Consider the following 22,350-nt stretch of genomic DNA (forward strand, 5'->3'; position numbering starts at 1 on the left):
TCAACACCTTCTGATTGGTCTCCTGTTTCGGTCTTACTTCCTCCAATCCAGGGACACTGCCACCAGGGTGATCTTTCTAAAATGCAGATACAGCCTGTCCAACTCATATCTTCAATGCAAATCATGCTGGGATGAACATGTAGAAAATTGTACATGTAAGGATGCTCTTCGTGGCATTGTTTGTAATAGGGATATATTGGAGATGATTTGGATACAGTTGACCCTTGAACAACTCAGGGGTTAGGGGTATCGACCCCTTGCACACAGAAAGCCACATACAACTTTTGACTCCCCCAAAACTTAACTACTAATAGCCTACTGTTGACTGGAAGCCTTACCAATAACATAAACAATCCGTTAACCATATTCTGTATGATGTGTTATATATGGTATTCTCACAAAAAAGCCAGAGAAAAAAATGTTATTAAGAAAATCATGGGGGCCGAGCCCGTGGCGCACTTGGTAGAGTGCTGCGCTGGGAGCGCGGCGACGCTCCCGCCGCGGGTTCGGATCCTATATAGGACTGACCGGTGCACTCACTGGCTGAGTGCCGGTCACGAAAAAACGACAAAAAAAAAAAAAAAAAAAAAAAAGAAAATCATGGACCGACCTTGTGGCTCACTTGGGAGAGTGTGGCACTAGTGCCGCAGCGCTGGGGGCGCCGAGGCCGCGGGTTCGGATCCTATATAGGGATGGCTGGTGCACTCAGTGGCTGAGCGTGGTGCGGACAACACCAAGCCAGGGGTTACGATCCTCTTACCGTTCACACACAAAAAAACAAACATAAAAAAAGAAAATCATAAGAGGGCCGACCCAGAGGCTCACTCGGGTGAGTGTGGTGCTGGGAGCGCCGAGGCCGCGGGTTCAGATCCTATATAAGGATGGCTGGTGCGCTCACTGGCTGAGCGCAGTGCGGGCGACACCAAGCCAAGGGTTACGAATCCCTTACTGGTCACAAAAAAAAAAAAAGAAAGAAAGAAAGAAAGAAAGAAAATCATAAGAGAAAATACATTTATAACACTGTACAGTATTTATTGAAAATAATTTGCAATAAATTGAAAAAATATAAGCGTACCTGCACAGGTCAAACCCATGTTATTCAACAGTCAACTGTATTTAACAACAGGAAATTGGTTATGGCAGCTAAAGTGCATCTAAACAACAAAACATTACACAGCCATTAACATAGTGCTATGGAATATTTAGTGACAAGTGTTCCATATACTTGTTAAGCGAACAAGCTGATCACAGAATGGGATACACATCAAGAACCAATTTACCAATTTTTGTGTTAAACAGATAACAATCTAAAGCAAACATTTTCTGTAAAGGGCCAGATAGTAAATATTTTAGGCTTTGTGCACCATACATTTCAGGCACAACTATTCGGTTTTAACGTGAAGGAGTTGTAGACAATATGTACATGAATGATTGACTATATTCAAATAAAACTTTATTAAAGGACACTGAAATTTAGATTTCAAATAGTTTTCATGTCATGAAATATTCCTCTTGTCATTTTTTTCTCCCAACCATTTAAAAATGTGAAAACCACTCTTAGTCCACAGGCTGCAGGAAAACAAGTGGAAGGTCATTTTTGGCCCACAGACGATGGTTTGCCCTCTCCCCGTCGACAGGACACACAGGATGTTCCCTGTGGACGTTTCCCAGTGATGACAGAAGGTTATAATCTTCTCCATCTTACTGTGGTCTGTTTTTCTGGAACATTTTCCCCCAGGTATCCGCATGGCTCACCCCTTTAAATCTTTACGCAAATAATACATATTCAGCCAGTCCTGCCCTGATCCCGCTGTTTACAGTGGTGACCTATGGTGTCCAGTTAGCTAAGCTGGTTAGAGCGCAGCCTACGACATCGAGGTCATGGGTTCGGATCCCCCCGCCGCCGACCGACCACCAAAAAAAAAGGGCTAAAATAAATAAATAAAAGCGTAGCCTGCCTGCCTATCTCCTTGAACTTGTTCAATTTCTTGGTTTCCCACACACTCACCACTCTTTAATAGACGAAATAATTTGCTTTTTAATATATTTACTGTTTATTATCCATACTGCACAACAGCAGAGGCACGTTACATATTTGGTATTACTTTTTAGAGGCTCACTAAACATTTGTTGAATGAATGAATAACGTATGTATTTTTCTAAACATCTGAAACCTAGTGTACGGTACAACGTAACCCGACGTCTTCCGTCAGTCGCCACGCCTAGGGAACGCGGTCCACAGGCTTGTCCCGCATTCGAGTCCCTTTGTTCGGCCCCACCCATTCCTCCAGCTTCCGAAACAGCTACGTCCCGCCCCCGCGGGCCGACCCCCGCCGCGCACGCGCAGCTCGCTCCCGATAACGCCTCCCGCCACTAGGAGACGCTGGAGCTCCGCCGCCGGTCAAAGCCCAAATACAAATCAGTCCCACGTGGCCCGCGCCGCATCCACGTGATCGGCGTCGCACGCGGTGGGCGTCACGTGACGGACTCAGTTTGCCTCCAATCGCTGTGCACATTGTGGTGATTCCTCCGAGGCTTATAACTCCCCATTCTCCCGCCAATCAAACAGGCCGACTCGCCGCTTCCAGCTGGGCGGCGGCGTCTCTCACGGATGCTTTTGTAAAGCAGCCTCAGGCGGCCCGGGCCCGTGGCGCGCTCAGTCCCGGAAGTGACGTCTCCCAGAGGGGCCGGAGGTGGCAGTGGAGGGAGGGAAGATGGCGGAGGTGGTGAGTCCGGTGCCCGGGGCGGGGCGGAGGGAACCAGGGGAGGTGGGTAGAGCCCGAGGCCCCACAGTAGCCGACCCTGGCGCCGCGCTGTCTCCCCAGGGGGAGATAATCGAGGGCTGCCGCCTACCCGTGCTGCGGCGGAACCAGGACAACGAAGATGAGTGGCGTGAGTGACGTCGGGGGGCGGGGCTAAGGAACCTGAGGGCGAGGGGCGGGGGGTAGTCAACCGAACCCCCGGGAGGGGGAGGGGCCTCTGGAATGCTGGGGCGGGCGGGGCGTAGATACTCCGAGTGAGGGGCGTGGCTTTTAGCCGCTCTGAGACGGGTGGGGCGGGGCTTGGAGACGGGGTGGCACTGGGTGACTGAAGGAGGCTTGGGTGTGAGCTTCCCAGTGCTGGGACACAGGGATCTGGCCTGGGGGTGGAATTCAGGTCGTGGAAAGGTGGAGTCTCATGGCTTGGTCCGTCTGAGGCCCCTGCCTGTGCTGTTTCCATAGCCCTGGCCGAGATCCTCAGCGTGAAGGACATCAGTGGCCGGAAGCTTTTCTATGTCCATTACATTGACTGTGAGTTTGGGGCTGGGTGAGGGTGGGCTGCCGGGTAGGGTAGCCTCTGGCATTCCTTCCTGAGCCTTCCCCACTGCTGCAGTCAACAAACGCCTGGATGAATGGGTGACTCACGAGCGTCTGGACCTAAAGAAGATCCAGTTCCCCAAGAAAGAGGCCAAGACCCCCACCAAGAACGGACTTCCTGGGTCCCGCCCCGGCTCTCCAGAGAGAGAGGTGGTGAGTAGGTCCCTCACTTCACCTCTTCTCTCCTGCCTCCTCCTTCTCTCATCTTTTGGCCTTAGGGGCTCCTGGATGGGCAGGACGCAGCACCCTCCCACCCTAACTTCAGCTTGCAGTTTGGGGTCTAAATTGCAGATGTAGCTTCCGGAGTCCAGTGGCTATTCCTGTGTCCTTAAGAAGGCTTCTAGAGGGTGGGATTTTATCACTCCACGTTTAGGGGCCCCTCCTCCCTTCCCCATCCCACTGACATCCCCACCCCAGAGGAAGACCCTGGACCTATTTCTACAGCCGGCCTCCGCCCAGGCCAGCGGGAAGACCTTGCCAATCCCGGTCCAGATCACACTCCGCTTCAACCTGCCCAAGGAGCGGGAGGCCATTCCCGGTGGCGAGCCCGACCAGCCGCTCTCCTCCAGCTCCTGCCTGCAGCCCAATCACCGCTCAACGGTACCCTCAGCAATTCCAGGGACCTTGCTTTCCTCTCAGGTCCCACCTTCTCTACCTTCTGACCCACCTTTCTTGGTTTCTCTCTGCAGAAACGGAAGGTGGAGGTGGTTTCACCAGCAACGCCAGTGCCCAGCGAGACAGCCCCGGCTTCAGTTTTTCCCCAGGTGAGTCTCCCAGACCATGTCTCCTTCCCTTTCTCTCTTCTGTCCTTTGGCAGCCTCTTTCAGGCTCATCTCACAGCCACCCCTTCTATTCCTACCATCTCATCTGCAGAATGGATCAGCCCGTAGGGCAGTGGCAGCTCAGCCAGGGCGGAAGCGGAAATCGAATTGCTTGGGCACTGATGAGGTGGGTCTGAGGAGCAGTGGAAGAGAGAAGCTGGGAGAAGAGGGGATGTAGGCAGGGTGGAGAGTTGAGTTAGCAACTGGTTTAATTATAAACGGGGAGGTGGGCAGTGATGGTGTTGGTGGAATTAGGAGCCAGGCAGAGCATGGTTCAGATCAGTCATCGGGCAATCTTTTCCAAGTTATCAATCTCTCAGGATTTTGGGTTTATCTAGAAAGTGGGGACTGTGGTACTTCCCCCATAGGGGTGCTGTTAGGCTTGAAGAAGAAAATCTGTAGAAGGGCTGTGAGCTGTTGTGTTCTGCTGTGCTGTTGCCTGTAACCTGGTGTCTTCTACTGGCCCTGGGCAGGACTCCCAGGACAGCTCAGATGGAATACCATCAGCGCCACGCATGACCGGCAGCCTGGTGTCCGACCGGAGCCACGACGACATTGTCACCCGGATGAAGAATATCGAGTGCATCGAGCTGGGCCGGCACCGCCTCAAGCCGTGGTACTTCTCCCCATACCCACAAGAGCTCACCACGTTGCCTGTTCTCTACCTGTGCGAGTTCTGCCTCAAGTATGGCCGTAGCCTCAAATGTCTGCAACGTCACTTGGTATGAGGGGTCCGGGGAGGCCACCCTCCCAGCACCCTCACCCTGCCCTTGCCCCTGATCCTCCTTTCTTCCTCAGACCAAGTGTGACCTGCGACATCCTCCAGGCAACGAGATTTACCGCAAGGGCACAATCTCCTTCTTTGAGATTGATGGACGTAAGAACAAGGTCAGTGGCAAGGTCAGATGGGCAGTGGGGGCGTGGGGTGAGTCAAATGAGAAGCTTCTTTCTGCTCAGGAAACACTGACAAGTCTAACCAACAGATCAGGTCAGCCCATTTTTATTGAGTTCTTGCTGTAAGGCAGGTGTGGGGGGTACACAGATGACCAGGAATTAGACAAAACCTTTGTTCTCTGAGAGTGTACAGTCCATCAGGGAGACAGATATGCTAATGGCCACTTAGATCCCAGTCTGATAAGTGTCACGAAACAAAGGGTGGGTTAGCAGGACCCAATGGAGGTAGTCAGCAAAGCTTCACAGAGATGGCCTTGACATGAAGGATAAGGTGGGGGGGGTCTGAGGGGCAGGTGTGGACTTAACAGAGAGTGCATTTTTGAAAGGTGAAGATCATTACACCTGAAAGGCAGAGAAGAGAGGATGAGGCAAGGCTGTTACAAGGGACAGAGTTCAGGTGATAGGAACGAGGTCAGTAGGGGATGAGTGGGGGACACTGCAGGTTTGGGTCTGTGGGGAGGAAGGTGGGAGTAACCTGAGAGACACCCTCTCCCCGTCATTCCTGGAGCCTCCAGGGCGGTGAGGGAGAGGCAGGCAGCCGTGACGGCAGGGGAGAGCTCTGGCTCGGGTGCTGGGGGAGCTTGAGAGGAAGATGCTGCCTTAACTACCATTCTGTATTATTATAATGTGGATCTGGGCATCCAAGTGGCAGTGCATGGCAGGTGGTTAAAAAGTCACATCTGAAATTTCTCCTGAAATTGTGTGTAGAGGTAAAGTAGCAAGATTCATAATTTTGCTCGGGGAACCTGTAAGGCTGTTATCTTGTTAAATTCCAGAATTCTTTACGTCCGTTGTAGTATAGCAAATCAGTTCCCGAGGGGTGTGACTGTGAGGGTAGAATGTTAGGTCTTTTGACACCCAGACTCCCAAGACTGTCACATAGGGAGAGCTGCTCTCATGAGCCTGGGTTGGAGTCTGACTTTATGGGGACATGCCAGTTTGTTGACTGTTGTTAAATATAGCAGAAGGCAGTGGCGGCAGCACCCCCAGGCCAAGCTTAGATTGAGGTAGTGGGAGCAGGGACAAATCTGCCAGGCTCACCAGGGAGGCAGTTGAACACCGTCATGGAGCTGGTACACAGCTCCTTGACACTGAGAAGTGGCCCTGCCTAAGGGGTGGGGACAGCTTGACTGGTGGAATGGGTCAGGCCCCAGGAAGGAATGCTCATCACCCATCAGCCTGGGGCACAGCATGAACAAAGAAGCTTCTGGCTGACCCTAGACCAATGGCCATGCTCTAGGCAGGGTACACAGAATGATGACAGGCATTTTTCTTTGCAGAGTTACTCCCAGAATCTGTGTCTTTTGGCCAAGTGTTTCCTCGACCACAAGACTCTGTACTATGACACAGACCCCTTCCTCTTCTATGTCATGACAGAGTATGACTGCAAGGGCTTCCACATTGTGGGCTACTTCTCCAAGGTCAGTGCTCATCCAGATTGTCCCTCAGCCTTTCCCTTCCTTGAGCCAGATCCCTGCCCTCACACTCACCTGCTCCTCTTTACCAGGAAAAGGAATCGACGGAAGACTACAACGTGGCCTGCATCCTGACTCTGCCTCCATACCAGCGCCGGGGCTACGGCAAGCTGCTGATTGAGTTCAGTGAGTATATGTGCTGCTTGGTTTGGGGGCTGAGGGTGAGGACCGGCGGACCCAGGCACAGTGCCAGTGTATGCGCTGTCGGTTCCTCGCACACAGATGTGCTGAGTTGCTGTGAACTTCAACCCTGGTTGTGCAGCCCAGTCACCAGGGGAGCATGCCAGAGATAAAGGTGGGACTCTGCCAAGCTTCTCTCCATTCCAAGGGTGATGGCCCTCCTTGTCTGGAGCTGGTTCTCAGCTCCCCCAGTGTTCCTTTGCCAAAGTTCTAAGCACCACCCAGCTTCTCTCAAATCTGACTCACCTGCTCCTATTGGGGGCCATGGGCAGAAGCTTACTGAGCCACTGCTGCTCATCCATTCTTGGGCAAGGAGCATTGGTTAATTTCCCCAGTTGTCTCCTGAGCCTTGCAGGCAGTAGGTGCTCAAAATGCTTTTAACTTAGCACACAAGTGTAAGCATGTTCTCTGCTCTTTGTATTGTCAGGTCGGTCTCTTAAAGCCCAGGAAAGACTCTACCCCTCATGATACGTGGGCTCTTCAGTGCCCACCCCCACCCACATCCCTCTGCTTCCCAGCCTCTTAAACTCCCCCCTCCCCGACCCCTAATTCCATTCACCTTGCTGCTCACTGAACCCTTGGAATAATCAAGCTCTGACCTGGGAGACAGGGAGTCACCTTGCTGCTCACTGAACCCTTGGAATAATCAAGCTCTGACCTGGGAGACAGGGAGGAAGCTTTAGCTGTTTTCTTGGTCAAGACATGGAGGCTTAACTTGATTAAGGTTATGGTCCCTTTGAGAAATTTTATTGGTGGAATGATGCCAACATAGGGTCACATCCTCAGCAAGCTCTCACTATTCCAGGTAACTCAAAGGATGGGTGGCTATTCACTGGGAAGGGGCCAGGAGTTCCCTGTAGCTGAGGTGTGTGGCCTCCAGTTGATCTGTCAGGACTCTACATGCAGTGTGGACCCAGCAGAGCTGAGTAGGAACCCCAGTATGCCCTCTTCCCCTTCTGTGCTCCCATTTTCCAAACACCAGCCCCCCTGTTCCGCTCACCACTGGGTTGCTTGGTGGCAGCCACAGGAGACTGGCTGAGAGAGTAACACTGGCTGCTAAAGATGTACCAAGGGCAGGAAAGCAGAAAGGGCTGTGGTTCATTATAAAGCTGGTTATGGCTGAGGGTGAGGAAGGCTTCTAAAAGCAGCAGAGACATCCCAGGACCCTAACAGGAAAACAAAGACCCTGCCAAAGAGATATGAAGCCACCCAGGGCTTTGCAGGGCATGAGGGTCTTGCCAGAAACTGCCTGCCAGAGCCCAGCAGTCAGCACGAGGAGGGAAAGAGCTGCTGTAGAGGCCTGTTGCCTGGCTTTGAGGAATGGCCTCTGACTTGGGAAGCACCTTGGTGCACCTTCTCTCCTCGCATCCTCCCAACCACCCAGTCAGGCCACCCTGGTCTTACAGCAGCTGACGGTCATGAGGTCACAGCTGAGGGCACTGATATGACAGAATTCAAGCATCCTCGGGCCTGGACCAGAGAAGGGGGTCTGCCCCACCTCCGTCCTCACACACCCAGACACAGTCTGGGACAGCAAAGGAAAACTGGTGGCACTTTCTTTTCATAAACCATTTGCTTTTTGTTTTGTTTTGTTTTTCCATAAGCCATTTTCTCATTCTGCACATAAGCCCTCGTAGTTGATTGTTGCTGCTCTTGGCAGTTCCCTCAGCACCCTTCCCTGTGCTCAGCACACAGGTGGAGAGGGAACATCAGTCTTTGTGGGATAACTGAGGCACAGAGCAGAGAAGCTACACACCCAGTCACACAACTACGTGACAGGGCCAGGACTGGAGCTAGGCAGCCTTCCTCTGCTACCTGTGCTCTTTAATGTTGCTTATGTTCACTTGTGGCCCCTTACCCACCCTCCTCTGCTCCATTGCTTTAGGTTATGAGCTCTCTAAAGTGGAGGGGAAAACAGGGACCCCTGAGAAGCCGCTCTCGGATCTTGGCCTCCTGTCCTATCGAAGTTACTGGTCCCAAACCATCCTGGAGATCCTCATGGGGCTGAAGTCGGAGAGCGGGGAGAGGCCACAGATCACTATCAAGTGAGCCTGGCTTGCCTACGTGGGGGTGCATGTCATGGCCTGTCTGCTCCGGGGCTTTCTCATTCCCTTCTGGAGTTTCTGGGGACAGGCGAAGGCCCTCAGGGGACCTGACCTTTGCCCTCCCACAGTGAGATCAGTGAAATCACCAGCATCAAGAAGGAGGATGTCATCTCCACTCTGCAGTACCTCAACCTCATCAACTACTACAAGGTAGGGCGCAGGCCAGGGGAGACAGGTATGTGGGGTACAGAATGCAGGCCTTTGTGGGCTGACCAGTTACCGGCCCATCTCCTCCTGCCCAGGGCCAGTATATCCTCACGCTGTCAGAGGACATCGTGGATGGGCATGAGCGGGCTATGCTCAAGCGGCTCCTTCGGATTGACTCCAAGTGTCTGCACTTCACTCCCAAGGACTGGAGCAAGAGGGGCAAGTGGTGATCAGGCACTGCCCATTGCACGTGCCAAGACAGCTAGCAGAACTGGGACTGACAGCCCATCCCACCCTCACTGGGGCTCCCAAAAGGCACGCCAAGGGAGATGCGGCTGAGGACAGCTCCAAAAGAAGGGGACAGGGCTGGCAGGCACCAGCTGGTCCTCAGCACGAAGGCGAGCTCATGGCTCAGGTCAACTTCAAGACTGGCTGGCTGCAGGCCCAGGTCTGATCTGAACCAGGGACCAGAGAGCCAGGCAGCTGTGTACAGTGAGAAGGGGGGTGGGGGCACTCTGTACAGAGGGCTGGTGAATGTAAAAATAAATTTCTTTTGTAAAGTAAGAGTTTTGGGGGTGGGGTGGATACTGGCTGTAAAATTCTGGCCTCTCTTGCCCACATTGCACCTGGCAATAAATTGTTTCTATAGGCCAGAGTCAGGAAAGCTTGTTGGAGAAAGGACGATGCCGGCTTAGGGGCTCCAAGGTGCCCACAGACTCACAGGTGCTGTAAAGAGGTCCTTTATTGGGGTGATGCAATCAGTGGCTCCAAAGTGAAGAGCTGGTTTCTTGGTGTTAAGGGATTGGTGGCTTTAAATTTCAAGCTCTGGTTCTCAGTCCTCAGGCACCTGTGCGTGAATCTGCAACAGGAGTCACCTCTACTGTTTGAGATATAGTGGCTGGGTGGCCCACATAACTTGGGGAGGGACCCATCTGCTCAGAATGACACCACCTTCTAGACAGTCCAGAGAGGCGTGGTGGGGAAGCCAAGCTTCCCACACTACCTAGCTGGATCCTCTGGTCAGACCTAGGCTCCATCTGCACCACAGGGCTCCCCAGCCCTAGAGCCCCCAATCCATTCAAGGGCAACACTTAGGGACAGGGGCTGGATGAGCGCTGGGAGGAAGAAGGCCCATCGACTACTCACCGCTGCAGCGAGGGTGGGCCAAGTTAGGGCCCCAAACACTTTGGCATCCGGGCCAGGGATGGTCTCCAAGCCCCACAGGGTGAAGCGGCTGAAACTGGCTATGGCTCCGATAAAGCGGTCCTGGGGAGGGAGCCGGCTCAGCATCGGGACCGCAGCTCCCTCCCGCACCCCCCTCCCCCACCATCCCTTTGCTCACGAAGTCCCGCTCCAGCGGCTCCGGTTCTTCCTCGTCAATCTCCGAACCTCCCGAGAAATCCTCTCCTTTCTCTTCCATCACCATCACATACCCCACGAGGCCGGGCGGCACCACCACCTCCTCACCCCGTAGACTGCGGCCCCGAAACGACACCGCGAGTCCTGGAAGAGGGAAACGCAGGACCTCAGTTTGGGCCTGGCCCGGACCCCGCGGGGCGACCCGAGGGCGGCGCTGCAGCCACTTCCGGGGGGCCCACGATCCCCGGGAGCGCGGGGGCTGCCGGGAGCGCGGGGGCTGCCGGGAGCCGTAGTCCGCCCGCGAGGCTCACCTTCGGGACCCTGGCGGATAGCGGGCGCGAAGAAGCGTCGCACGGGCGCGGGCCGGCTCCTCAGGACCTCGCAGGGCAGTAGGTGCAGCGTGCCAGGGGCGGCGTCGCGCAGCGTGGCGGGGCGCAAGTGGATGCGGCGCTTCTCGGTGGCCGCTTCGTCGCTGCTCTCCATCCTCCGCTCTTCCGTCACTCGCCGGCTGGAGCCTAAGCTGGCGCCTGAACCGCGCGGGGCCTGTCGGGAGGCTGGGCGCAGCCAGCGCGGCGCCTCATGGGAAGCGTAGTTCGGCCCGAGCAGGCTCGCAAGCCCCGCCCCCTCGTGCTCAAGTCCCGGCTTTTCTATTTTTTATTTTTTTGGCTGGCCGCGGGGAGGACCGCACGGTTGACCTTGGTGTTATAACCCCGTGCCCTGCCCAACTGACCCGACCGGCCGGCCGGCTTCGATATTTCGATGTACATGCTTCTTGTACGAAATTAAGACGATTCCGAAAAGCACGCTTTTTATTTTGGTTGATAGGCAGGTTATTTATTTTCTCAAATGTGCGAAGATATTTTATCCGAGTTTGTGGTTTGTCTTGCAGGCACATCTATGTACATATGTACGGATGATTTCTGATGTACAGAAGACTTTATTTTTTGTAGTTAGGTTTATCAACATTTTCTTATCTTTTTTGTTTGGTAGTACTGTCTCTCCCTTTTTTATTATTATTATTTATTACTATTATTTTTTTATCTTGGTGGCTGTTAGAAGGCGGCGCTCTAACCAGGTGGGCCAAGTGGACAGCCCTTTTTTTTCTTAACTCTTCTCTAATGTTCATTTGTTCAGATACCCAACATACGTATGTTTTGTCAAGTTCTACCATAAAAAAACATACAGAACTGGAAATTTGGGTTAAAATTGCATTTAATTTGGGGCCGGCCCGTGGCTCACTCGGGAGAGTGTGGTGCTGATAACGCCAAGGCCACGGGTTCGGGTCCCATATAGGGATGGTCGGTGGCTCACTTGGGTGAGCGTGGTGCTGACAACACCAAGTCAAGGGTTAAGATCCCCTTACCAGTCATCTTTAAAAAAAAAAAAAAAAAAAAAGCATTTAGTTTGTAGATTTGAGAAAGAGAAAAGTATCCCTGGACATCCAGGAGCCTGCCTTGGTGTTCTGTTGAACATAGACAATTTCACAGAACATCGTCATAGGACAGGGTCACTCTGTCCATGAGGGAGCAAGACAAAAACGAAATCACTCCATAAGCATGTCTAACACCAGCAAAACGAGCATTGTCCAAATCACAGAAATGACAAAATATCCCTCTTTCTTGAATAAATAGTGACTTTACTAGTTACAGCTTTAGCCTCCATCTAGTCTTTTCTCCTAATTGATATTTGTTAAGATATCCCAGCGTAGAAATAACCCCCACTTTTTAAAAAGATGGCCGGTAAGGGGATCTTAACCCTTGACTTGGTGTTGTCAGCACCAGGCTCTCCCGAGTGAGCCACGGGCTGGCCAGAAGTACCCCCACTTCTGACAGCATCCAGTCCAGAGAAAAGCCCTGCTTCCATAAAGTCTTCCCCAAATCACTGAACACAAGCACAAATCCCATAAGTCCTTTCTAACACCCTCTTACTGAGATACCCCACAGTGCAAGAGTAATAAACACAATTTGCTCAACTACAGATGCATTCCTGATGGTCTTTTGCTGGCTGGTACTGACAGGTTAATTTAGAAAAAATTTAGCTTTAGTTTTTTTATCGTGTAGTGTAGCCTTATAACAGTAAGATCATGGGTTCAGATCCCCATACTGGCCAGCCACAAAAAACTTTTAAAATTTGGGCCGGCCCGTGGCTCACTCGGTAGAGTGCAGTGCTGATAACACCAAGGCCCCGGGTTCGGATCCCATATACGGATGGCCGGTTCGCTCACTGGCTGAGTGTGGTGCTGACAACACCAAGTCAAGGGTTAAGATCCCCTTACCGGTCATCTTTAAAAAAAAAATTAAAAAATAAAATAAAATAAAATAAACTTTTAAAATTAAAAAAATAATAATAAAATACGTAATTTCATTTATTTGCATCTCCTCCTATATCTGTCTTTACACTGATGAGGTTTTCTTCATAAACTTGTGTAATAGTTATTACATATTATAAAGTTTATTCTTAGGTAGCTTATATTTGTTTCTACTAAAAGTTGGGTCTTTTTTTTCCGTTGTATTTTCCAACTGATTTTTTATCTATAGCAGCTGTTGGCAAACTTTTTCTGTAAAGGGTCTAATAGTAAATATATTTTATTTTGTGGATCAAGTGGTCTCCGTCATAACTACTCAGCTTTGCTCTCGAAGCATAAAAACAGCCATAGACAATAGATAAATAAATGAGCATGGCTGTGTTCCAATAAAACTTTATTTGCAAAAACAGGCAGTGGGCTGGATTTGGCCTGCAGACCATAGTCTTAAGATCTTTTGTTTATAGCAAAGGTGTTTGTTTTTTGTGGTTTCTTTTGGTGGCTGGCCGGTACTGGGAACTAGACCTTTGACCTTGGTGTTACAAGGCTGTATTCCAACCAACTGAGCTAACCAGTGATTTTTATATATTAATTTTTAGCCAGATACTTGCTGAATTCTTTTATTGTTCCTAATAATTTTCATTATATTTGCTTGGGTTCCCTGGAATTAGTCATCTCACTTTCAAATAATAATAATTTTGCCCCTTCTTTGCATCTTGTAATTTGTTTTCTTTTCTAATTGCCTTGGATAGCACTTTCAGACAATCTGCTCCTGTATTTCCTATATATTAGTAATTAGATCTAGAAGCTTCATTGGATTCTTTTTGTGGGAGGCAGAGGGCAAGACTGCTTCATGGGTGGTGGTGTGTTTTTCCATCAGGATGGACATAGTACCTCGTGTCTCTCTTTTTGTGAGGTTCACTGCCAAAGATGATCATTGCCTAGATCCTTTAATTCACTAGAGGTTACAAAACTGATATCCTAAAACTGATATTCTAAGTCTAAATCTTCATTTACTAGCTGAAATATGTCTATAAAGAAAAGCTCCCCCTCAACAACCATTTAGTTGCCCATTGGTACAGTGAGAATAAGAAAGGCAAAATAATTGCTTGGTTCTTTTATTTCCCAGTGTTTAAAATAATGAGTTGTTTTCCTAGCGTGTTCCAACGGTGACCTTTTAAAAGAGTATCGTTATTAAATAATGGATTATTAGCATTTTTATAGGTTTCACTTAATCGTGGTCATTATTGTTGTTGAGGCACAAATTGTCCCCTCTTTTGCCAACGGAAGCCTCTTCAAGTTAACTCCTGAATCTTTTTGATATGATGCTGGTAGTCTTTTATAGGTTTCCTTGTTTTTCAGTACAATAAGACATTCTTGGCTCATCTTGTACATTTTCTGCCCCAGACTAGGAATCATCCATTTCTCCATGAATCCCTGATTCCTTTTACTGGGAAATGATATTTAGTAATCCGATCTGACACTGTAAACATAGAAATCCCCCACACTCGTGTACACACCGTAGAACTAACTTCGTTTTCCCTTTATTTCTCACCCTTAATGATTAACAAAGACTATCAAAAGCAGACGTCCTGTCTTGTCCTATGCATCTCTCAAAGCATCCTGTCTCGCCCGATACATTTACCTGTATAAACCCCAACCCTCAGTCAATTAGGGAAGCAGTTGGGACTTCAACTTCTGTCTTCTGGTCGGCGTCTTCCGAAATAAAAGGCCTTTCCTTTAAGTTCTGTCTGGTGGGTGTGACTGGTGATCCTATAGCGGTGAGCACTCAGGCCCACATGGTCAGGGATCCCCCCGGTGACTTGTTGGTTACCAACATTAGATGTATTTGTTGCTACTGGGTTGGCCGTTGTTTGAAGATGTTTTCAGTGTGGGGCTGGCCAGTTAGCTCAGTTAGTTAGAGTGTGGCCTTGTAACACCAACATCAAGGGTTTGGTTCCCTGTACCAGCCAGCTGCCAAAATACCAAAACCAAAACACAAAAATAGATGTTTTCAGTATACAAACCTAGGAAATATGCATTTTTTTTCTTTTAAAGATAAAATGCATCATGAGTTCATATTTTTACTTCTAGGACTACAGGGTTTTCCCATGCTGAAAAAGCCCAGTTCTCAGTGACTTTGTTTCACACTACATACACAACAGTCTTAGAATAAAAATAGCGTGTTATGACACCATGGTCAAGTGTTCAGATCCCAAACTGGCCAGCCTCCAAAAAGAAAGAAAGAAACAGCAACACTACAGCTAACAATATGAATACCAAACCAGCTGAAGAGCATTTTTTTGCAGTGTGCGGCTGGGTCTGGTCACCCTAAAGGCCATCGACCTGATTTAGGCTGCTCACCTCAGTCTCAGAATTGGTGCCACCGTGGCTAGTCAGTCACAGGGGCACCAGCAGTGGCTGCAGTCCAAGAACCGGGCCACCGAGAAGGTGTCAGGGACCCAGAAGGGAAGGAACTGGAGGCGAAAGCAGACCAAAGAAGCTCGGGCTGAAACTGAATAGAACCTCCTGCAGAAGGAGAAAGCTGCAGCTCTGGGACCCCAGGCAGTTGTGGCGCTGAGGTGGAGGAGACCCAGAGGAGATGACTGTCCTCCAGACCTCTTTCTGGGAACAGGAAGGAAGTCTTGGATAACCTCTTGGCCTTTGTCTGTGACATCCGGCCAGAAGTCCATGAAAGCCATCGCATAAATGCATAATAGCAGCAGAAGAAAGAAGCACCTATTCCATGAACTGGCGTTTTAGATGCTCTTATGGAAATTGAAGCTTAGCAAAGCTCCTTATATTCTTATGAAAAAGGCATTAAATTACTTCTGTATGTTATGTAGTAGGTCTCTTTACATTTTGGAGAGTTGCAAATCTAGATTCTTTGTATAGACTTAGAACTTATCCAAAGATCTTTGTATCTTGTATTTCTTAGAAATTTAATGGGTATATGTTGTCTGTTTTTCTGTGCCTTTTTGCTCAAACAACCTATATATCAATGTTGACTTCTTTCTTAGATCTAGTAAAACAAACAAAAAACAAACCAAACCCAGGCCCGTTAGCTCAGTTGGTTAGAGCGTGGAGCTAATAACACCAAGGTCCAGGGTTTGATCCCTGTACAAGCCAGCTGCCAAAAAACCAAAAAGTCAAGAACACAACAACAAAACACACAATTATTTGAAGTAAGAAAGGGATTAAATAACTTTTCCCCCTAACGCTTTCTTGAAAGTCAGGGGATTTATCTATGAAAAAGTAGTAAATAGTTATTTGTAACCTGTGTGAAGTAGCAGCCATCCTTAAAGAACTCCATTCCAGCTAAGGTTAGAACAATGAATACTAGTATAGTTGTTTAGGCTGCTTTTAATTTCTCTCTCTTTTTTTTTTTAAAGATGACCAGTAAGGGGATCTTAATCCTTGACTTGGTGTTGTCAGCACCACACTCACCCAGCGAGCAAACCGGCCATCCCTATATGGGATCCGAACCCATGGCCTTGGTGTTATCAGCACCGCACTCTCCCGAGTGAACCACGGGCCGGCCCAAGTTTCTCTTAATCAAAATTACTAGATGATAGAATTCAAGAACTTGTTACATGTTACTACTTGGTGTACTGATAATCATTTAAAAATAAAGGCTCTTTGTTATGCAAAAAAAAAAAAATTTTTTTTGTAGCTTTTTGTCCTTAAGGTATATTCCACTAGGGATGTACAGTGAAATTACTGTTTTTTAAAGTCACTTAACTGGCCAGGTACCAAAAAAAAAAAAGTCACTTAGCTCTTTAAATTTTTACTTTTTTTTTTTATAGATATGTAATGTTTTACATGTTTCCTAAGTAAAATCTTCAAAGTAAGATATTCTCAGAGAAACCTAATGCCTTTCTCTATTCTCTCCACCCCTTTCTCTCCTGTCCTCTTTAAGTAACCTATAAAAATATTTAGTTTAATGGCCAGCTGTCCCTCTCCCCAAATATGTAGTTTGTCTTTCCACTTTTTACTCTTTTAAAGTATTAGCATCAATGTATGTATATTGAATGTACAATATTTTGTTGAGGATTTTTGCACTGATGTTCATAAGAGACATTAGCCTGTAGTTTTCCTTTCTTGTAATGTTTTTATCTGGTTTTGGTATTAAGGTAATGCTGTCATCACAGAATGAGTTAGGAAATATCCGCTCTGCTATTTTCTGGAAGAGATTGCAGAGAATTGTTATCATTTCTTTCTTAAATTGTTCTTAAATTCACTAAGGAAACCATCGGGGCCTGGTGCTTTCTTTTTTGGAAGGTCATTTATTATTGACCCAATTTTTTAAAATGATATAGGCCTATTCAGATGATCTATTTCTCCTCATGTAAGTTTTGGTACTTTGGCCTTTGAAGGAATTGGTCCATTTCATTTATCAAATTTGTGGGCATACAGTTCTTCATAATGTCCATGGGATCTGTAGTAATGACTCCTCTTTCATTTCTGATATTAGAACTTGTGTCTTTTCTCTTTTTTTCTCAGTTAGCCTGGCTAGAAGTTTTTTTAATTTTAGCAGTCTTTTTATAGAGCCAGTTTTCAGTTTGATTATTTTTTCTCCATTGATTTCCTATTTTCAGTTTCATTGATTTCTGCTCTAATTTTTCTTATTTCTCTTTCTCTGATTGTTATAAGCTTATATCATTCTTCTCCCTCTAGTTTCCTAAAGTGGAAGCTTAGATTGTTGATTTTAGGTCTTTCTTCATTTTAACACATGCATTCAATGCTATAAGCTTTTCTCTAAATACCACTTTCACTAAATCCCATAGATTTAGGTAAGTTGTATTTTCTTTTTCTAATGAGTTAATTAATTTGGGGGCAGATGGCTGGTATGGGGATCTGCACATTTTTCATTGTACATGTTTTTAGGGTACAGTTTGTTGTTTCATTACATGCATATATTGTATAATGATCCAATCAGAATAGTTAGCATATCCATCACCTAAACATTTATCATTTCTTTGTGTAGTTGTATTTTCATTTCATTTAGTTCAAGATATTTAAATTTTTCTCTTGATACTTCTTTGACCCATGTATTATTTCAAAATATGTTGTTTAATCTACAGATACTTAGGGATTTTCCACTATCTTTCTGTTATTGATTTCTAGTTTAAAAATGCCATCATGGTCCAAGAGCCTATGAGGGTACTTCAAAAAATTCATGGAAAGATTGGAGTTATCTTTTAATTCTATTTTTCCTCAAACTTTTGAAGTGCCCTCATACTTTGTATAATTTCTATTTGTTAAGTGTGTTTTATGGCCAAAAATATGGGCTATCTTGGTGAATGTTTTATGTGCACTTGAGAAGACCAATGCATTCTGCTGTTGTTGGATGAAGTATTCTATAATCTATAAATATTTCATGATCTATAGATGTATTCTGTAATTAAATCCAGTTGGCTGATGGAGCTGTTCAGTTCAACTACCTCCTTACTAATTCTCTGCCTGCTGGATCTGTTAGTTACTGAAAGAAGGGTGTTGAAGTCTCCAGCAAAATAGTGGATTTGTCTATTTCTCCTTGTTTTATCAAGTTTTTTGCTTCACATGTTTTGACGCTCTGTTGTTAGGCACATAAACATTAAGGATTGCTCTGTCTTGGAAAATCAACCCTGTTATCATTTTATAATTCTCCTCTTTATCCCTGATAATTTTCCTTGTTCTCAAGTCTGCTTTGTCTGAAATTAAAATGCCTACTCCAGCTTTCCGTTGATTCATGTCAGCATGGCATATCTTTCTCCATCCTTTTACTATTAATCTGTCTGTGTCTTTATATTTAAAGTGTGTTTCTTGTGGACATTGTTTAGTTGGGTCTTGTATTTTTTTATACATATGAACAGTCTCTGTCTTTTAATTGGTATATTCATATTTAAAGTGATTATTGATATAGTTGGTTTAATATGTACCACGTTTTCTATTTACTATACTTTTCTTTTTAAAATCTTCCTGTCTTTTTCTGCCTTCTCTGGATTTAATTGGCATTTTATATAATTCCATTATTTTCTCCTCTCTTAACATATTCCTTACACTTTATTTGGGGGTGGAGGGGTTTAAACAACAGAAATTTACTTTATCACAGTTCTGGAAGCTAGAAGTCCAAGATCAAGGTTCTGGCTGATTTGGTTTCTAGTGAGGACTGTCTTCCTGGCTTGCAGGTGGCTGCCTTCTTCCTATGTCCTCACTTGACCTTTGCTCAGAAGCTGGGAAAGGGGAGAGAACAGAGGGGAAGAGAGGGAGAGAGAAGTCTCTTTCTCCCTTTTCTGTAACTTTTTTTTTCCTCTAAGAAGTAGACTTTAGGGCCGACCCGGTGGCGCACTCGGGAGAGTGCAGTGCTGGGAGCGCAGCGACGCTCCCGCAGCGGGTTCGGATCCTATATAGGAAGGGCCCGTGCACTCACTGGCTGAGTGCCGGTCACGAAAAAAGACAAAAAAAAAAAAAAAAAAAAAAAAAGAAGTAGACTTTATTTTTATAGCTGTTTTAGGTTTACAGAGAAATTGAGCAGAAAGTACAGACAATTCCCATAAACCCCTCCCCCACAGTTTCTTCTACTATTGACGTGTGAAGTTACTTTGATACATTTGTTACAATTATGAACCAATATTGATCTAGTATTATTAACTCCATTTTACATTAGGGTTCCCTCTTTCTGTTGCACAGTTCTGTGGGTTTTGCCAAATGCAGACTGTCGTGTGTTCGCCATTATGGTATAAAGAATAGTTTCTTGTGCTAAAACTCCTCTGTAATCTATGTATTCATCCTTCCCTCAATCCTTCTTCCCTTGAAACCCTGGCAATCACTGTATTGTTTTTTTCCCATTAACTCAAACATGTACTATTTCTTTGTGTTGGGAGCATTCAGAATCCTCTCTTCCAGCTAATTGAAAGAATACAACAGATTGCTGTTAATTATAGTCACCCTGTGGTGCTATAGAACACTAGGTGCCACTCATTCCTCCTATGTAGCTGTAACGTTGTGTCCATTAACCAACCTGGCACTATCTTCCCTCCCCCTACTGATATTTTTAAAAACATTTTTAGTGGTTGCCCTAGCGTTGCTTTTTTTTTTTTTTCTTTTAAATTACTCAACACTTTAAATATTTCCCTCTACTCTTTCCTTGCTCGCATAGCTTCTGATGAGAAGTCTTATGTAATTCTTATCCTTGTTTCTCTGTAGGGAAGGCATTTTTTTCCCTCTGATTTCTTTTAAGATTTTCTCTTTGTCTTTGGCTTTTCTGCTTTTGCATATGATGTGCCCAGGTATAGCTTGTTTGTTTTAATTTTCCCACCTTTTATTGTGCTAAACTATGCATAACATAAGAGGTATCATCTTAACCATTTTAAGTGTACAGTTCAGTGGCATTATATACATTCATAATGCTGTGCAACCACCACCACCATACAGCTCCATAGCTCTTTTTATACTGAAAAACTGAAATATTTTACCCACTAAGCAATAATTCTTAATTCTCCCCTTCCCCCCCCTAGACCCTGGAAAGTACCATTCTACTGTCTGTCTCTGATTTTGACTAAGTACCTCGTATAAGTGGAATCGTACAGTACGTCTTTTTGTGACAGGCTTATCTTACTTAGCATTAATGTCCTCAAGTGTCACTCATGTTGTAGCATTCGGCAGAGTAACATCACATTGCATCGTGCATATTCCACATTTTTCTTGTAATCCGTTTATCTGTTGATAGACACTTGGATAGCTTCCATGTTTCAGCTGTTGTGAATAAGGCTGCTATAAACATGGGTGTACAGATATCTCTTTGACACCCTGCTTTCAATTCTTTTGGATGTATACCTGGAAGTGGAATTGCAGGATCATGTGGTAATTCTATTTTTAATGCTTTTGAGGCACAGCCATAATGTTTTCCACAGAAGCAGGTACCATTTTACATATTCACCAACAGTGCACAGACTTCCAATTTTTCCACATCCTCACCAACCCTTGTTACTTTCTGGGGTTTTGTTTGTTTGTCTGTTTTATTGGTAGCAGTCATTCTAATGGATGTGAGGTGGTGTCTCATTGTACTTTTGATTTGCATTTCCCTAGTGATTAGTGATCTTGAGCTTCTTCATGTGTTTATTTTGCCCATTTTTGAACTGGGTTCTTCTTTTTTTGTTGTTTTTGAGTTTTAGGTGTTCTTTATATATTCTGGATATTAATGTGTTATGAGACATATGATTTGGAAATATTTTTTCCCATTCTGTGCGTTGCCTTTTCACTCTGTTGATATTGTCTTTTGGAGCACAAAATATTCTAACTTTCATGAAGTCCAATATATCTATTTTCTCTTTTCTTGCCTGTGCCTTTGGTGTCATAGCCAAGAAATCATTGTCACATCCAATGTTGTGAAGTTTTGTCCTATATTTTCTTCTAACAGTTTTATATTTTTAGGTTTTACATTTAGGTATTTGATCCATTTTGAGTTAACTTTTGTATAGAGTGTTAGGTAAGAATCCAGCTTCATTCTTTTGTGTGTGTATATCCAGTTTTCCCAGCACCATTTGTTGAGAAGACTGTTCTGACCCCATTGAGTGGTCTTGGAACCCTTGTCAAAAATAATTTGAACATATATTTGAAGGTTTATTCCTGGACTCTCTATTCTATTCCATTGATCTATATATCTATATTTTTGCCAGTAACACATTGTTTGGATTACTGTAGATTTATAGTAAGTTTTGAAATCAGGAAGTGTTAGTTCTCCAGCTTCATTCTTCTTTTTCAGGATTGTTTTGGCTATTTGTGATCCCTTGAGATTCCATATGAATTTTAGGATTTTTTTATTTTTCTGCCAAAAACATCATTGGGATTTTGGTAGGGGTTGCATTAAATGTGTAGATTGCTTTGGGTGGTATTGATATCTTAATGATATTAACACTTCTAATCCATGAACATGGGATGTATTTCTATTTATTTATGTCTTTTTAAATTTCTTTCAGCAATGTTTTGCAGTTTTTATTATACAAGTCTCTTACCTCCTTGGTTAAGTAATTCATAAGTATTTTATTCTTTTTCATGCCATTATAAATAGAATTATTTTTGTAATTTCCTTTTCAGATTTTTCATTCTATATTCTAACTAATTTTGAGGTGTTAACTTTGTATCTGCTACTTTGCTGAAATCATTTATTAGTTCTGACAGGTATTTTGTGTCATCTTTAGAGTTTTCCACATATAAGATCATATCATTTGTGAACAAAGATAATTTTAATTTTTCCTTTCCAATTTGGATGACTTTTATTTCTTTTTCTTGCCTAATTGCTGTACAAAGAACTTCCAGTACTATATTAAAAGGAAGTGGTGAAAGTGGGCATCCTGGCCTTGTTCCTGATATTAGAGGAAATGCTTTCAGTCTTTCACTGTTGAGTGTGATGTTCACTGTGGGTTTTTCATATATGGCTTTTTGTTATGATGAGGTAATTTTCTTCCTAGTTTGTTTACCTTTTTTGGGGGGGGAGCAGCTGGCCAGTAGGGGATCCAAACCCTTGACTTTGGTGTTACCAACATCAACTCTAACCAACTAGCTATTTGGCTAGCTGAAATTTATTTTTAATCATTAAAGGGTGTTGCATTTTGTCAAATGCTTTTTCCACAAGAATTGAGATGATCAATAAAGTTTTTTTTCCTTCAT

The 22,350-nt window shown here is 45.6% G+C and overlaps 2 protein-coding genes and 1 pseudogene across 6 annotated transcripts; 2 read left to right on the forward strand and 1 right to left on the reverse strand.

Moving 5' to 3' along the window:
• Positions 1–2,522: 2,522 nt before the first annotated feature.
• KAT5 (lysine acetyltransferase 5) lies at positions 2,523–9,687 on the forward strand. 4 transcript variants are annotated; one of them, XM_063092762.1, is made up of 14 exons: positions 2,523–2,726; positions 2,826–2,892; positions 3,222–3,290; positions 3,373–3,509; positions 3,801–3,956; positions 4,046–4,120; positions 4,230–4,304; positions 4,651–4,899; positions 4,976–5,065; positions 6,412–6,552; positions 6,639–6,732; positions 8,672–8,831; positions 8,960–9,041; positions 9,134–9,687. In XM_063092762.1, exons 1-14 carry the CDS (start codon positions 2,715–2,717, stop codon positions 9,266–9,268), a joined length of 1,542 nt encoding a protein of 513 aa, XP_062948832.1. In that variant the 5' UTR covers positions 2,523–2,714; the 3' UTR covers positions 9,269–9,687. The 4 variants fall into 4 exon arrangements, with proteins under 4 accessions (XP_062948832.1, XP_062948831.1, XP_062948834.1 ...); XM_063092761.1 differs by having other exon boundaries at positions 2,523–2,892; XM_063092764.1 differs by lacking the exon at positions 3,801–3,956.
• RNASEH2C (ribonuclease H2 subunit C) lies at positions 5,162–10,913 on the reverse strand. 2 transcript variants are annotated; one of them, XM_063092766.1, is made up of 4 exons: positions 10,709–10,913; positions 10,381–10,541; positions 10,185–10,304; positions 5,162–5,473 (listed from the first exon to the last, which is right to left on the reverse strand). In XM_063092766.1, the coding sequence occupies exons 1-4, from the start codon at positions 10,878–10,880 to the stop codon at positions 5,468–5,470; spliced, it is 459 nt and encodes a 152-aa protein (XP_062948836.1). In that variant the 5' UTR covers positions 10,881–10,913; the 3' UTR covers positions 5,162–5,467. The 2 variants fall into 2 exon arrangements, with proteins under 2 accessions (XP_062948836.1, XP_062948835.1); XM_063092765.1 differs by lacking the exon at positions 5,162–5,473 and adding an exon at positions 9,763–9,897.
• A 3,982-nt stretch (positions 10,914–14,895) lies between these two features.
• Positions 14,896–15,416, forward strand: LOC134376695 (V-type proton ATPase subunit G 1-like; annotated as a pseudogene).
• Positions 15,417–22,350: the final 6,934 nt, after the last annotated feature.

The sequence above is a fragment of the Cynocephalus volans genome, chromosome 4 (genome assembly GCF_027409185.1).
Source record: "Cynocephalus volans isolate mCynVol1 chromosome 4, mCynVol1.pri, whole genome shotgun sequence".
Taxonomy (NCBI): domain Eukaryota; kingdom Metazoa; phylum Chordata; class Mammalia; order Dermoptera; family Cynocephalidae; genus Cynocephalus; species Cynocephalus volans.

Bases quoted from the DNA above. Each gene is read 5' to 3' on its own strand.
- KAT5 (XM_063092761.1), top strand. From the start codon at position 2,715: ATGGCGGAGGTGGTGAGTCCGGTGCCCGGGGCGGGGCGGAGGGAACCA. The intron at 3,957-4,045 runs GTACCCTCAGCA...TTCTCTCTGCAG, and splicing joins AGCCCAATCACCGCTCAACG to AAACGGAAGGTGGAGGTGGT. The intron at 4,900-4,975 runs GTATGAGGGGTC...TTTCTTCCTCAG, and splicing joins AATGTCTGCAACGTCACTTG to ACCAAGTGTGACCTGCGACA.
- RNASEH2C (XM_063092765.1), bottom strand. From the start codon at position 10,880: ATGGAGAGCAGCGACGAAGCGGCCACCGAGAAGCGCCGCATCCACTTG. The intron at 10,542-10,708 runs GTGAGCCTCGCG...TCCCTCTTCCAG, and splicing joins TATCCGCCAGGGTCCCGAAG to GACTCGCGGTGTCGTTTCGG. The intron at 9,898-10,184 runs GTGAGTAGTCGA...CTCCTGTTGCAG, and splicing joins GGCCCACCCTCGCTGCAGCG to ATTCACGCACAGGTGCCTGA.